General features: G+C 47.8%; 1 protein-coding gene across 4 annotated transcripts in view; it reads left to right on the forward strand.

Moving 5' to 3' along the window:
* Positions 1 to 15091, forward strand: part of SNX25 (sorting nexin 25) — a 94563-nt gene that overhangs the window by 73826 nt on the left and 5646 nt on the right. For 2 of the 4 annotated variants that reach the window (XM_065947503.1, XM_065947506.1), the window contains exons 12-16: positions 1616 to 1756; positions 3204 to 3317; positions 7975 to 8139; positions 9835 to 9952; positions 13855 to 13921. In XM_065947503.1, the coding sequence (XP_065803575.1) occupies positions 1616 to 1756; positions 3204 to 3317; positions 7975 to 8139; positions 9835 to 9952; positions 13855 to 13921 (605 nt within the window). The remainder of the gene's footprint in view (positions 1 to 1615; positions 1757 to 3203; positions 3318 to 7974; positions 8140 to 9834; positions 9953 to 13854; positions 13922 to 15091) is intronic. The other 2 variants (XM_065947504.1, XM_065947505.1) reach the window with 2 other exon arrangements.

Raw genomic sequence — 15091 nt, forward strand, 5'->3', positions numbered from 1 at the left:
CTGTGTGGAAACGCTTACTCACTGCTGATGGAATCACCTTTGGTGTAGAAGTCCAGGAAGGGGCGCTCAGGGGACGTGATGTCAAAAGGTATAGAAGAGGAGCCCCTCGGGATGGGGTACAAACAGATTCTGCCACCTCCTCAGCTTTGCCCAGAGCTGCCTCTGGCATTTCACAGCTCCTTATAATTGTCTTCCAAAGGCAGATACTGAGGAGGGGAGGGAAGGAGGAAAAACCCTCACAAGGCCCTTTGCCCTGGTCATCAGTCATTACTCAGGAGCTTGCTGTGACCTTGGTCCCTGAAAAGATAACAGCAATGGACACAGAGGGGTCGTCTGACCGCCCAGCATCCACAAAGCAGCCCCCGTGGGAACGGTGGAGGGTGTGCTCCCCTCCGGATTTCTGAGCCAGGCTGAGGGGTCGTCTGACCGCCCAGCATCCACGAAGCGGCCCCCCGTGGGAACGGTGGAGGGTGTGCTCCCCTCCAGATTTCTGAGCCAGGCTGAGGCACTGTGAGCTGTGTGCTCCCGGGACAGTCGTGGGCTGTCTGTGCTCCAGCTCCTGCCTCCCTCGAGGGATGGTGGTCCTCCCACCTGCTGGGGCTCAGCTGGTGCTCAGCAGAATTGCGTCCCTTTGCTTTGCTTTCCTGTTTACTCTTTATCTCTAATTCGGCTCATGACACTAATTCAGGCTTCTATTCAGTATATTTTCTTTTTGTTTCGTCTCTTATCCATTTACATTAGGAGCAGTAGTGGCCTTTTCTGAATTATGACAGGGTGTTTGTGTGAGTGCTTAAGAGCTATCTTCAGTTGGGAGGTAGAGGAAATCTTGTCTCCCAACATGAAATTTCATGAAAACAGAAACCACGATGTGTGGAATCCTGTATTAAACTGGGGGAGCTGCCCATCCTTCTCTGAGAGAGGTTTTGCTCTCTCACACCTGTCTGCCTACTATTAATTTGCGTTTTCAAGGAAACGCAGTTAGGATGTTGAGTCCACTAGGCTACTTTTCTTTTGCTGCGGAGCAAATTTTCTCGCATTTCATGGCTCAAAACACCACCCATTTCTTAGCTCACAATTCTGCAGGTTGAGAGTCCAGCTGTGTGACTGGGTTCTCTGCTCGCTCTATCGCAAGGCTGAAGTCAGGTTGTTAGCCAGACTGAGTTCCTGTCTGGAGAATCCGGGGGAAGTCTACCTCCAGGTTCATTCAGGTTCTTGGCAGAATCCGGTTCCCAGTGGGGCTGAGGGCTCTGCTGTCAATGTGGCATTGTTCTCAGGTCCTAGAACTACTCCAGATCTTTCTGCGTGGCCCGGTCCATCTTCCTGCCAGCACCACATGTCAGATCCTACTTGTGCTTCCTCTGACTCTTCTTCTCCTCACCAAAGAAATCCCTCTGCTTCTGCAAGGGCCCCTGAGGTTAGGACAGGCCCAGTTTCAGGTGGGCTGTGCCCTCTAGCGTAGCCCGAAGCCAGAGCAGAACCCGTCCTTTTCTGGTCTTGGGGACCATGCAGGACCTGCACGCCCGGGAGAGGGCCCCTGGAGGGGTGCTGGAGATCTTGCCTGCCCTGTCTGCTCACCGCGCTCTTTCCTGCTGTTGTGTTTATCTGTTTCTCCAAGGTCACAGAAGAGAACGGCGAACAAATGCCCTGTTACTTTGTCACGGTAAGCTTACAGGAAGTTGGAGGAGTTGAAACCAAGAGCTGGACGGTCCCCAGGAGGCTCAGTGAGTTTCAGAATTTACACCGGAGGCTTAGTGAGGTACGAACGCTTGTGGCACAGGCTTAGCATTACTGAGCAAGCAGAGACCTCAGGGCCCATTTCAGTTGTAGCAACACAGGGAAACTGGTCCCTCTTTCCCCTTTGCTGTGGGCACTGGCAAAGTGGCATTTTCGGCCTGATGGTTGGAAATTTACTCGTAGGTCAACTGTCTAGTCTAGTCTGAGCCCTTGAAGACAGATCACTGTCTGACTTCTGTTGAACCCAACAGAACCCCAGAGCTGGAGGAGGGCTGGGGGTGTCTCTGGCCAGTGGTTTCAGAGCTGCCAGTTGTGACCCATTAGAGGATAATGGGATCAGTTCGGGGTCGCAGCAACAGAGAGTAGAACATATTGCGTCTCATCACTCAAAGGAATGGAGTCAGTGAAGTGCAGTGTTTGATGGCACAGACTCTGGGGCCAGGTTGCCGGAGTGTGCCTCCAGTTTGGATCCTCGCTTCACTGCTCACCAGCCCGTGACTGGCCTGTCACTCTGTCTGTCTGTGCCTCTCGTCCTCATCAGTGGATACAGATACTAACCGTGCCTTCTTAGAGCTCCTAGTGCTGTCGTGAGAATGAAGGGAGTGACCGTGTACAAAGCGTTTAGAAGGATGTGCTGCACATAGCAAACGTCATTTGTTTATTAGTAGTAATTACAGTCGTAGTGGGCTTTCCTGGGGGCTCAGTGGTAAAGAATCCACCTGCCAGTGTAGAAGACTTGGCTTCAATCCCTGGGTCGGGAAGAGTCCCTGGAGGAGGAAGTGGCAGCCCACTCCAGTGTTCTTGCCTGGGAAATCCTATGGACAGAGGAGCCTGGTGGGCTACAGTCTGGAGGGGTCATGAAGAGTCAGACACGACTGAGCAACTAAACAGGTGCAGAGCTGTTACACACGCCAGACTTCTCGTGCAGTGTCTGGCAGGACACAGGATTTAATCCACAAAGAAAAGCCTGTTGTTATTATTTATTAACACCCATCCTTATTATTAATATATTTACAGTCTGCACTTTGCCCCTGAAAGGCGGTAATAAAGCTGCATCCCAAGTGGTTCTTCCCATGCTCCTCTTGGGTCAACTGTGATGACGTTTTACAGATGTGTTGTAAACAAAACACATTCCAAGAGAAAAGCTCTTGCCGTGAGTGAGTTGTCCATACCCTGCACCCTGTCCTCTGTGCTGTGTGCAGACCCGTCTTCCCAGCCTGGCCCGAGATTTCCAGCTTCCAGGCACTTGCCAGTCTAGGGATGAGTCTTAGCTTCTCTCGTCACACGTCCTCTTCCTCCATATTCTTTGAGCCTGCTTAGAACAGGTAGGTTTTCAAGGTCTTCAGTCTCAGAGGGAACAAATACAAGAGGCAGTTACTTGGTTTGTTCTTATTAAAAATCTAAAATAAGTTTTTAAAGATTTAAATGTAATTTTGAGATAACTAACATTTATTTCTTTTCCCTCACAGTGTTTCCCTTCTTTAAAAAAAGTCCAGTTGCCTTCTCTTAGCAAGCTGCCTTTCAAATCCATAGATCAAAAGTTTATGGAAAAGTCAAAGAATCAATTAAATAAGTTTTTACAGGTAAGCCACTGAAAACTTTTTGGATATGGAAGGAAACATTAGTTACTGGGGTTAAACTGATTCCATTCTAAGGGTTTGCCTTCTATTCTTACACGTCATGCCAGATCCTCAAAATATCTTTGGTTTGGGGTATTTTGGGGTTTTTTTCTTCTTTGTTTTTATTATTTTATCTTCTTTGTTGTTCAGTCGCTAAGTCCTGTCCACCTCTTTGTGACCCCATGGACTGCAGCACGCCAGGCTTCCCTGTACTTCATCTCCTGGAGTTTACCCAAACTCATGTCCATCGAGTCCGTGATGCCATCCAACCTTCTCATCCTCTGTTGTCCCCTTCTCCTTTTGCCTTCAGTCTTTACCAGCATCAGGGTCTTTTACAGTGAGTCAGCTCTTCACATCAGGTGGCTAAGGTGTTGGAGCTTCAGCATCAGTTCTTCCAGTGATATTCAGGGTTGATTTCCTTTAGGATTTTCTGGTTTGATCTCCTTGCAGTCCAAGGGACTCTCAAGTGTCTTCTCTAGCACAATTTGAAAGCAGCAATTCTTTGGCAGCGCTCAGCCTTCTTTACAGTCCAACTCTCATATCTATACATGACTTCTGGAAAAACCATAGCTTTTGGCTCTATGGACCTTTGTTGGTAAAGTGATACCTCTGCTTTTTAATACGCTAAGTTTGTTACAGCCTTTCTTTCAAGGAGCAAGTGTCCTTGCTTAATGTGCCCTTAAATTAAGCAAGTGTCCTTAATTTCATGGCTGCAGTCACCATCTGCAGTGATTTTGGAGCCCAGGAAAATAAAATCTGTCACTGTTTCCACTTTTTCCCCATCTATTTGGCATGAAGTGATGGGACCAGATGTATAGATATAGAAAATGCAGATGCCATATGTAGGGCTTTCTCCAGTTTTATAGCTGGACACACCCTTGTAACCGGCATCCGGTCCCAGAGACAGGGTGTCTCCTGTCCCACCAGCATCACCACGGGGACCGGGGTCCTGACTCCTCACCACGCGGTTACAGCTGGTTTTGAACTTCACATGAATGGAGTCACAGGGTGTGGACCCGCTTCTGTGTGACTCCTTTCACTGGGGGTGGCGGTCCTGAACTTGTTCATTGCAGACCATCTTTGATTTCCTTTTCCTTCTTGTTTTCACTGTTGAATGGGCTTCTCCTCGTGCGCACCCCCCGCAGTCCGTTCGTCCTCTTGCTGACGGGCGTTCAGAGAGTTTGCAGCCAGAGGCTGTGCTGGGGAGCGAGGCTGAAGCCGCCACTGCTGGTCTTTGGTGAATATCTGCTGGGGAGTCCCTGGAGCTTGGGGCTTTTCATTTTCCTCAGTGGTCAAAGCAGTTTGTACGCTCTCAGCAGCAGCATGCAGGGTTCTGGTCGCTCCACACTGGATGCTTTTCTTTTGCGAAGTTAAAATTGTGTCTCTTTTTTTGTCCTGTCACCTGTCTTCTCCATGTCGCTTTGCAGGAGTTGGGTGTGTGGTTTGGATGTATGTCTCTTATCGGAGCCTGTGCTGTGGATTTCTCTCTTTCTGTGGATTCCCTTTTCAGTCTCTTAATGAGTTCTTTCAATGAGCATAATTCTCAATTTTAGTCCAATCTATCCTTTTTATTTTCCTTTTTGTGCTTAATGCTTTTTGAGCTCTTTGCCTACTGAAGGGTCCTAAAGATAGTCTCCTGATTTCCTCTAAACACTTGTTTTCCTTCTGTCTATGTTTAGAGAATAAGACTGGACACAGCTATGCTGTCTCCAGTAGCAACCACTATTTATTTCTTCCTTAGCTGGGGCCTCTGTCTTCAGACCATAAGTAAGTCACTCACACCGTGGACCCCCGAGTCCTAGTTCTCAGGGGCAGGGGGCATGAACCTCTGCCTCATAAAACACTGTTTGCCAATGAAGAAGTAGCTGGAAGTCCTGGGACTTAATAGATGTTGCAGATTCTCAGTAGAGGCTATATTAAAATATATTCAGTTGAATCAGGTATATGGATCATAGTTAAATTAGGTAAATTTTAGCTCGAGTTCCCTTACAGGTGTTAATCAGTTTCTGCTTTTCTCTCATATATTCATTTCTCTCTAAAGATACACATATGTGTTCTTACAAATATATAAATTTGTATGTGTGTGTGTGTGTTTGTCCATCAGGGAATAAAATAGTTGCATCTTTGAAAAGCTTTCCAACTTTAATTATGGCAGAAGTGGAATAGAGAATCATTTATGTTTAAGTGATCTTAAAGAAATATTACCATCTTGTTGCTGATTCAGAATGGGCAGGAAATACTAAACCCACTCAAGCATTGTACCTGATTAAATCATTCAGCCGAATTTAAGGTCTTATTTGTGAAACGAATATGCATTATTCACAGTCCCAGGTTGTGAAGTCCCCCGTGTGTGGCTCTGGGCCCCTCCAGCTGACACTTGGGTTTCCGTGCAGCCTCTGCTGTTGGGGAAGGGAGGGTTGTTTGGTGCTGCCAGCCTTTCAGCCGCCTTTCCAGCTGTGCTGCAGAGACCGGGGCACCCCTGCACTTCTGGGGATGTGGAGAGGGGCCACTCTTCCCTCTCTTGGGTTGCTGGTGATGGAAATAGGTTCGTGGTCCCCATCCTGGTGCCAAGAGGAGCATGTGCTCTGAGCTGCCACCAGGCGGCGCAGGTGAGGCTGAGGGCGGGAACCTGCCTGAACAGGTGAAGCAGCTTCCCAAGGAGCGGCTTGTCTTTCCATCCAGACTGGAAGTAACTGTTTAAATTGTTTTTCATTTCCTCAAAGACTTTATTTGAAAGTGCTCACTGTTTGATATATTTAGATAGGTTACACAGCTGACTGAAGTTTCAGAATATCATCCCACAAATGGGAAAAGTAAAATGCAAAAGGTTTAGTCTGAAAGGCAGATATTATTAGGTCCACAGGACCTTCTAGAAAAGAGGATTCCATTGAGTGTGTGTTTATGTGAATATTTATATATGGGCCCCTATCGAGGCAAACTAATAGCAGATATTTAGTAATCTAGCTGATCGTTCCTCACACGCGGATGTTCCCCCGACCATGCGGCGCCTGCTTCTGGGGGTGACCCTGCTGTCTGCTCTTCCTGGAATGCCCCGTACACTCGTCCCCTCCTCTCCACAACCCTCCTCCACTCCGCCACATGCAGTGACATGCTCTGAGCCCTCGGGGGGAAGGAGTTGGGACTGGGATTCCGTTCTCAGCGTTAAAATATGATAAAATCCCAATTATACCTTCCCCCACAAACATAGTCTTTGAGAACATGTCTAACTTTTCATACATAATCAGTTTGGTTATTTTCCTTCATAATAGAATGTAACTTAGTCCACAGACTTAGCATGTCCTGAATCATTTCCATGTTTATGATGGTTGTATTATTTGAGGCTTACCACTAGTTACCCTTTCCTATGACTTTATGAAAGAGTGTCAGAATATAAATTAGCCAGGAAATCAAGGTGGACAAATACCTCACTCCCGCTCATCCACACTCACATACTGCTGAGCATCTAAGGCTCTGCGAAAGGAATAAATGCTCAGGGCCGGGAAGGCAGTAGTGAATCCAGCGGCCCGTGCCCACAGTCTCCTTCCCACGCCTGAGGCAGAACCTCCAGCCTCAGGCCAGTCTTCTGCAGGACATAGGGAGCTGATCACCACTGGAATGTGGGGGGCCGGGGGGGCATGCCCCTGGGACCCCAGTCCCCAGTGTGGCAGTATTGGGCATGCTCAGAGGGGCTTTTCTAGGGAGGGTCATAGGGCTTATCAGAAGTCAACCTTGGTCTGAACAAAGATAATGCAAACCTCATGGGCCAGCTCTTCTCTCCTCTCCCAGCAGAGAGGGTTCTGCCTTCAAACCGAAGTTCCATCCCCCAGAGGGTCACCTCATCCGTGGGGCAGGATTTCTCATTGGTTCATTTATCCTGCAACCCCGTGTCTGTGAGTACCAGACACCTGCACATCCTTAGGGTCACATCATTGACTTCCTGTATTACCAGGAGCACCTGCTTTGCACAGAAACGAACCTGACGATATCCTTTTCTTTCTCCTGAGGCCAGACAGGCACATAGAGAACTGGAAGGAAAGTTCCGGTTTAGGGGCCAATAAAAAGTTACATAATTATGTAAGCACACACCACCTGGGGAATGTGGCAGCCGAGGGACAGAAAGCTGCTGCCTGGCATGCAGTGACCACCTTATTGTGGCAGCCCAGAGCTCTTTGCTCAGCTGACGCGCAGAGTCTGCAGGTAGCCGTGAAACAGTGGTTGAGTGAGATCCTGGTGTGCTGGGCGAATACGTACCTTGTTCCAACACAGACGAGCAACAGTTAAGTTGACTTTGAAAGGTGGTGGTCCCTGGATCTGCAGGCGGTCTGCAAAGGGAGACTTTTCTGTTGCCCCAAGCCGTGAGTTCTCTCATGGGCCAGTATCTCCCACCAGCAGAAAGGTCAGGGAGCTCCAGTCAACCTACCCAGTGTTGTTTGCCATTGAGATCAGTGAGAATTGGGCTAATGCATTTTCTTTCAGGGGGAAAGGATAATGGTTTTAGGTTCAGAATTGCGAGGGAAGTACACTTCTTGAGACAGCCAGCTCTTCATCTTGACGTTGGGGGCTCCCAGTGCAGGGACGTGTTCCTACCATGTAGGAAGAATTAATCCTCTTTCTCCCACAGAATCTGCTTTCAGATGAAAGACTGTGTCAGAGTGAAGCACTTTATGCCTTTTTGAGCCCTTCTCCTGACTACCTCAAGGTTATTGACGTGCAGGGGAAAAAAGCCAGTTTTTCATTAGCCTCGTTTTTGGAAAGACTCCCTCGCGACTTCTTCTCCCATCAAGAGGTGAGTTGTCTGAAGGTTGTACGTCTTTGAAACATATTTAAGCAAATGCCTTCTTGCAGGCTATGTGAAGTAGCAGGGGTTTGTGGCAGGCCTGCTGCACGTGGGGAGAAAGCAACCCCCTTGAGTTACCATTGCGGTCGTGTTGGGGGACAGGATGGGTAAGCAGGTAGGTAGGTGGGATGCGGCGGAGGTTCTGGGGGAGCCCCTCTATGGAAGGCAGCCTGGCCGTTCCCCAGGATGCGGACCTTCACGATGGAGGAGTTGGAGCTGATAATGAGGTTCAGGAGACAAGGCTGTATTAGGGAACAGTCAGCAGGTCTTGGACTGGGGGACAGCTCCAGGAAGGGGGCTGATGGAAGATGAGGCAGAGGGTAGAAGGAGGGGCAAGGCCGTGCCAGGCTGTGGGGTTCAAGCTTTATTCTCAGGGTATGGAAAGCCGTGGCGTGTTGTGAAGCAAGACAACCCTGGCAGTGATGTGAGTGGGTGAAGGAGTGAATAGAGGGACTGCGGACATGGGCAATCTCATCCCCGGGCATCAGGCTTTCCTCTAGCGGGCTCCTTACTCGGGCTGCGCCCCTCACCTGGCTCTCCAGCAAGTTACCCGAGCCCATCTCTGAAATCTGGCTTCTCTGTAGTTCAGTGAAAGACCCCTCTGCCTCTTCACAGAATTGGTTTAATGAGTTCGGACAGAAAGAAATGACCGTGGAAGGAGCTTCTGCTGCATTGTGAGCTGGGGCGGAGCCCGCAGGGGGTCCCCGTGCCCGTGTCCCTTGCGAGCATCTCCTGCCTCTCTCCTCCACGGCCACACGTGCTGTATCCGGCCCAACTTGGCCCTCACCTCTGCCACCTCCCGTTATCCCTGAACCTCTCACCATGTCCCCTGTGGCCCAGCCACTGCAGGAATCTGCCCTCTGAAGGGGAGGCCTGCTCGGGCTGCGGCTCCTGCCTGCTCTCCGCAGCCTCTGCTGGTGGGGGGACTCCTCCTCTGCGACTTCCCAGCCGCTCCTCTGCCATCCAACCCCGAAGCCCTGGTCCCACAGTGCCAGCTGCTCCCTCTGCAGACAGCGGAATGGACTTACGCAGCTGTCGCCTTCCGGCTGACGTCTGCACCCCTGCCTCCGCTCTGCACCCCACTACAGAAACAGCCGCGTGTCTCCTGGTCACCGCCCACAGAGCTCAAGCCTCTCAAAGCCCTGCGCCACGTCATGCTCGTTTGCACTGGCCTGGTGCCTGGCATATAATGAATTTTCAACTGAAAGTTGCTGATATGAAGATCAGGAAATGAGACTAGCTGAAATACAGAATAACAGCTTGATTCAGAGCCTTAAAAATAAATTACTTTCAATGATACATGCCTGTAAAACACAGTGAATTTAAAATCATTTAAGCTGAAAAGCCTTTTAAAAACCCCAAATGGTTAGACAACTACTTTGTCATCTGCGAATTCACTCCTCCGGAGGCTTTTCAGAATTATTTTAGAGCTTGAGTAAGGCTTTAGGGTCAAGCTTTTCCCTGGGGTTAGATATACTTTGACCTCTTTTTGAAAATGCCTAGAGCTCTGCACGTAGGAAAGTGGAAGGACTGTGTGAGGTTGGACTGTGAGGACATCATTCAGAATTGACCCTGCAAGAGGGATAGCACCTCCATCTTTCTTGGGTGAGTGACCTACTTTCCGCGACTTTTCTCTTCCCCCAGGAGGAGGCGGAGGAGGACAGTGACCTGTCCGATTATGGTGACGATGTGGATGGAAGGAAGGACGCCTTGGCTGAGCCGTGTTTCATGTTGATTGGGGAGATTTTTGAACTTCGAGGAAGTAAGCCTCTTTTTTACCATTCAGTGGTGTTTTCAGGTTAAGTGGTTATATACACACATGGACACACGCATATTTAACGTCCCTTTGTTCCTGAAGCAGACATGTATTTATATCCATTCAGTGAATACTTTCCCAGGCCAGCCAGACACCAAGATAGGCTCTTAGGAGAGGTCATCATCTCTGTGCTCCTGGAATGCAGGGTCCTAATTTACCCTGCACCGTGGTCCTCTGAATACAGAAAGCCGAAACGCTTTGAATTTCTTTTCATGGGACTTATCATAGCCTCACGGCTTTATCACCAAAAGGTGTACAGAAATTGATTTTGCGAGGCAGAGGAAGAGCCACTTGTTAAAGGTGAGTGTGTGGCCAGGGACGCAGGGATGGCCAAGTCTGCTTTCAGCCACCTCTGCGCCCCAGAGCAGTGTCGTCCCCGGGGGACATTGGGCGTGTCTGGAGACATTGCTGGCTGTCACAGCCTGTGGGGTGGCACCTCGGGCGTCTTCTGGGTGGAGGCCGGGGCTGCTGCATCTACACCCCCAGCGCCCTGGGCAGCCCCACTACACAGGGTTCTCCTGACCCCAGTAACAGCAGTGCCACGTTGAGAAATCCTCCCCTGATGGCCCTCAGGCAAGATGGACTTCAAAGAAATGAACTTCGAGAGGATCAGGAGACTGTTCTGCTCAGACCTGCATGGGCGCCTCTGTCCCAGTGCAGCACTGGGTCAAAGGTCAGACTGCACTGCTCGGCTCGTGTCCCGATTCCTGAGTGGGGCCCTCTGCCCACGCTCACCTTGCACAGCCCCCACGCTCTGAGTCATGAGTCCAGCATACTCAGTCACTCAGTCCAGCGTACTCGGGCACACCCGGAGCCTCAGGTACTACCTAGAGGTGCGACAGGTGCCTAAAGGCACACCTGAGTGCCTAGAAGAGGAAGCACATGGGAGGAGCCAGGTTTCACGAGGCACAGCCATGCCACCAGCCAGGACGTGTTGCCCTGAGAGTGTCCTGGCCTCTGTCCCCTGGGATGAGCATTTCTTCCCTTGGGGCAAAGACGGTGCTGAAAGGGTCCTACACGGTAGGTAGGCTGTGTGTAGCTTCTTCCTTATATACCCCGTAACACGCCACGTAAAGAATTCTGTGTGTGCAGATGAGGAAACTTCCAAGGGCTGTTATAAACTTGAGCTGTTATAAATAAGATGTTATAAACATCTTGTCTTTTAATCCTCTGTGTCTGTTATAATGCCTCATCCATAGTAGGTGATCAATAAAATGCTTGGGTAGATGAATGAATAGGCAAGAAAATTTTTAGTGCTGGGATTAATTGTTTTGGTCATTGAAGTTTTTCTTTCTCTAATGTGTATGTCAGTCACTCAGTTGTGCCTGACTCTTTGTGACCCCATGGACTGTAGCCTACCAGGTTCCTCTATTCATGGAATTCTCCAGGCAAGAATACTAGAGTGGGTTGTCATGCCCTTCTCCAGGGGATCTTCCTGACCCAGGGATTGAACCTGGATCTTCTGCATGGCAGGCAGATTCTTTACTGACCGAGCTACCAGAGAAATTCAGTGGTTTCTTTCTTCCTCTAAACCAACTCTAAAATAGCAACTTATGTTTTAGCTGTAACTCCATAGGGGAAACAAAAACATCTCAGAGGTAGAGTCTTCCTTCAGTGAATTTATAGTATAAGGGTTCCCAAAATGTAATTCACATTGAGCCATAGACACAATTAAATTCTAAACTCCAGGCAGGGGTTTATATGTAAGGATGTTCATTTGAGCATAATTTTAATAATGATAATTTGGAACTAAGTCAAACTTCAGAAACAGGTAGTAGTTAAACTAATAACTGTCCACATGATGGAGTATTGTCTGAGTATGAAGGATCCTTTCAAATGAAAAAGCTATAGCTGGTCTATACTTTAGACACTTTGAGATGTTTGCTAATGTTTGTATAGGCAGAGAAAAACCTGTCCTCCACCGCCCGCCCGCACCCAAGAGTCTGACTCTTCCTCAGTGAAATCTGGTCTGTAAACTGTGACTCCTCCAGAGCTGGTACCAGTGAGGAAGCACTGTCCTCGCCTTCGGTCAGTATGTTCTCTCTGACACAAGGAGACTGAGAGAGGTGGGCGTGTCAGAGGCCATCAGGCCAGGAGTCGGGCTCCAAGTCCTGTCTCCGCGGCGTGCACTTCCTCCTTGTGCCTGCTCAGAAGGTTTGGTTTTACTAGTGACATTTCAGAGGACAATAAATAGAACATCATTGATGATGAGACGTGATATATTTGCCATCCGCTAAATCCTAGTGTTGCTGCAGTTCCCTCGTGGCTTTGAAGGGATGAGCCCTTGGAAGGAGTAGAGAGAGAGAGAGAGAGAGAGAGAGAGAGAGAGAGAGAGAGAGAGAGTGTGTGTGTGTGTGTGTGTGTGTGTGTGTGTGTGTGTGTGTGTGTGTGTGTTGGGGGACTAGAGAAGGTTAGGAAAACACAGCAGCGTCAAGGGAATTGGTGGCAGGAGAGAATTTGTAGCAGAGCTATTTTTGGTTCCTGCTCTAGTTCAGTTTATGAAAAGGGGCCAGAAATACAGCTGTTTTAAACATTTATGACCAGGCACTCAGCTGTCAGGCGTTCTTCCTGAAGCCGCTCGTGTCCTATACCCTCTCTGGGTGTGGCCACTTCTCTGCTGCCCTGGAAGGTGCACTGAAGTGATCCTCCCTGACAGACACGCGCCTCCCAGGTGCTCTGAATTCCATCAAACACATAGGGCATTTCTGACGCATGGTTCTGATTCCAAGACTGGACTCTTGCTTGAAGGACTGACATTACTGCACCTGGACACATTTTAAAAGTTAGAAATGACTTGAAAATGTTATCAAGTCTAGTTCCAAGTCTGTGTTAACTGCTGTTGATATTTGTACAGAGGTGTTTGTGAATTTACTCCTTTTTTATTACTGGTGCAGGAGACCTGAACTCCTGGCTCCATCATAGCCAAGCCATGTGTCAGGAGCTAAACATTTCAGTGCGTGGAGGTGAATATATAAAGGGAATATTTGGTTTTGATTCTAATTTGCAGATCAAAAATATCCTCACAGCATTCCCTTGCCTTCTTTTGGTTTATATTCATATTCTACACTTAAAGCAATGTGTCTCCTAATCTAATGCTAATAGTAAGAGTTTAGGTCTATAGGAAGGACCCTTCACAAAACTCTTTCGACACAAAATATTGATGCGACTCTTTGAGCCAAAAAAACCCAAAAGAAGAGTCCGTGTTCACACTGCCCTTTCCCAGGTGAGGCGCCGGAGGCTGGGAGGGGGGATGGCGGCTGCTCCAGGCAGTGGCACAGCTGCGCCGGGTCCATGACTCACTCGGGATCCTGGGTCTTCCCAGTTCCCCTTTCTTCCCCCACAGGCATAAAAAATATATAAAGCCCCTGGTCTACACAGCAGTATTTCAAGGGGAGCGGTTAGACCCAGCAGTTCATTAATATTTCAGAATATTCGTCAACATTTGACTACAGATGCTTCTCATTCACAGCACTGTTGGAACACTGGCTTCAAGAAGCCAGACAGAAATATTCTGTCTGGGTTTGTGCTGTCCGCTAGTGGAAAACAAGATGTCAGCAGCCCAAGGACTCATGAAGTTTTTAGTTTCACTTGCTAGCTCAGTTGTTGTTAGGCACTGAAAAGCTGTTAAAAAAAAAAAAAAAAAAAAAAAAGAATTGTAGGTTTCATCAGTTGCTAAGTAGAAAATGAAAGCTTATTGCCCAGACCCAAAATCTGGAGATATCGCCCCTGACTTGGTGTCAGGACTCAGGCTGAATGACATGGTGAGATAAGTCTCTCGCTTTGTGCTGCTGTGAAGACGTCACGACTGATCACCTGTGGTGATGCGTTCCCTCTGATTTGTATTTCAGTGTTTAAATGGGTGAGAAGAACGTTGATTGCTCTCGTTCAGGTCACTTTTGGAAGAACCATCAACAAGTAAGTGGCAGGAAATTAGTATTTGAATTCATGCCCTACCTTTTGCCTTAACAGTCAGATTACCTCCGCAAATGAGGGTCTCTTAGTTTCTCCTTGTATTTCTGATATGATTCTAAGACTGGAGAGGGAAGCAGATTTCTGCAAGAATCTCCCCCCAGAGCACACAGTGCACCTGATGACAGAAGCTGGCACAGGCTCCCGCTGGCTGGCTGATGAGGGTCGGAAGATTGCTCTGTAAAGTTCTCTGTTGACCATGGTGACTGGTTTTCGTACCTTGGATGCAATGTTTCTATGTCCCATGATGGGGATCAGTTTAAAGGCTTAGACTCTTGAGCCAAAGGAAAGTAGGATGAGCATCGCATGGTTGGTATTTATTTGAAAGGTCTTCAAACCATACTTTTTTTTTTTTTGCCCTTTAATACAAGGTTTATTGTTAGAAAAATTTAGTTTAATACTCAGTTTCCATGAAAGGCAGTTTAGCAAAATCTGGCTAGAATAAAACACCATATATTCTTTGACCCAGTAGTTACTCTTCTAGCAATTTACAGAGAAATTTAACCACATGTGAAATAACATAAGTGTAAAAAATCTTCGTAAACCATTTTAATGGCAAAAGATTGGAAACAACATAAATATCTTCAACAAATTGGAGGCAATTTGAGGTCTACTGAGGGGAGTTATTGGCAAAATACACACATCCACATACACATGTATGTATGTATACATATGTCAATGCTTATAGTGGAGTAGCTCTAGAAAAATAAGCAAGAAAATGGCCTCCAGAGAAGGTAACTACATGGCTGAGAAGCAATAGTGGGATGGAAACTTTCCTTTTGCCAAAGACTTTTTTTTAATGCCACCTTAACTCTAAAAAAAAAAAATAGTATTTCCTCTTGTTAGATGATGCCTGAGTATCCATGAGGGGTGTGTGTATCCTGTTACACTGCTATATAAGCCATATGTGTATTCTAAACTGTAGCACATTATCCATATACATAATGGTTATATATACTCTGTACCTAGCACTCTTCGAGCCTGTCAGCAAAATGACTTCACCACACAGGAAAAACAGACTCAAATGCTAAAATTGAGGGGAAAATCAATTTAACAGCAAAATATGTTTTAAGATGAAATTAATAGGTATTTTTCCAAGTAAAAGATTTAGTTGTC

The sequence above is a fragment of the Muntiacus reevesi genome, chromosome 10 (assembly GCF_963930625.1).
Source record: "Muntiacus reevesi chromosome 10, mMunRee1.1, whole genome shotgun sequence".
NCBI classification, from domain to species: domain Eukaryota; kingdom Metazoa; phylum Chordata; class Mammalia; order Artiodactyla; family Cervidae; genus Muntiacus; species Muntiacus reevesi.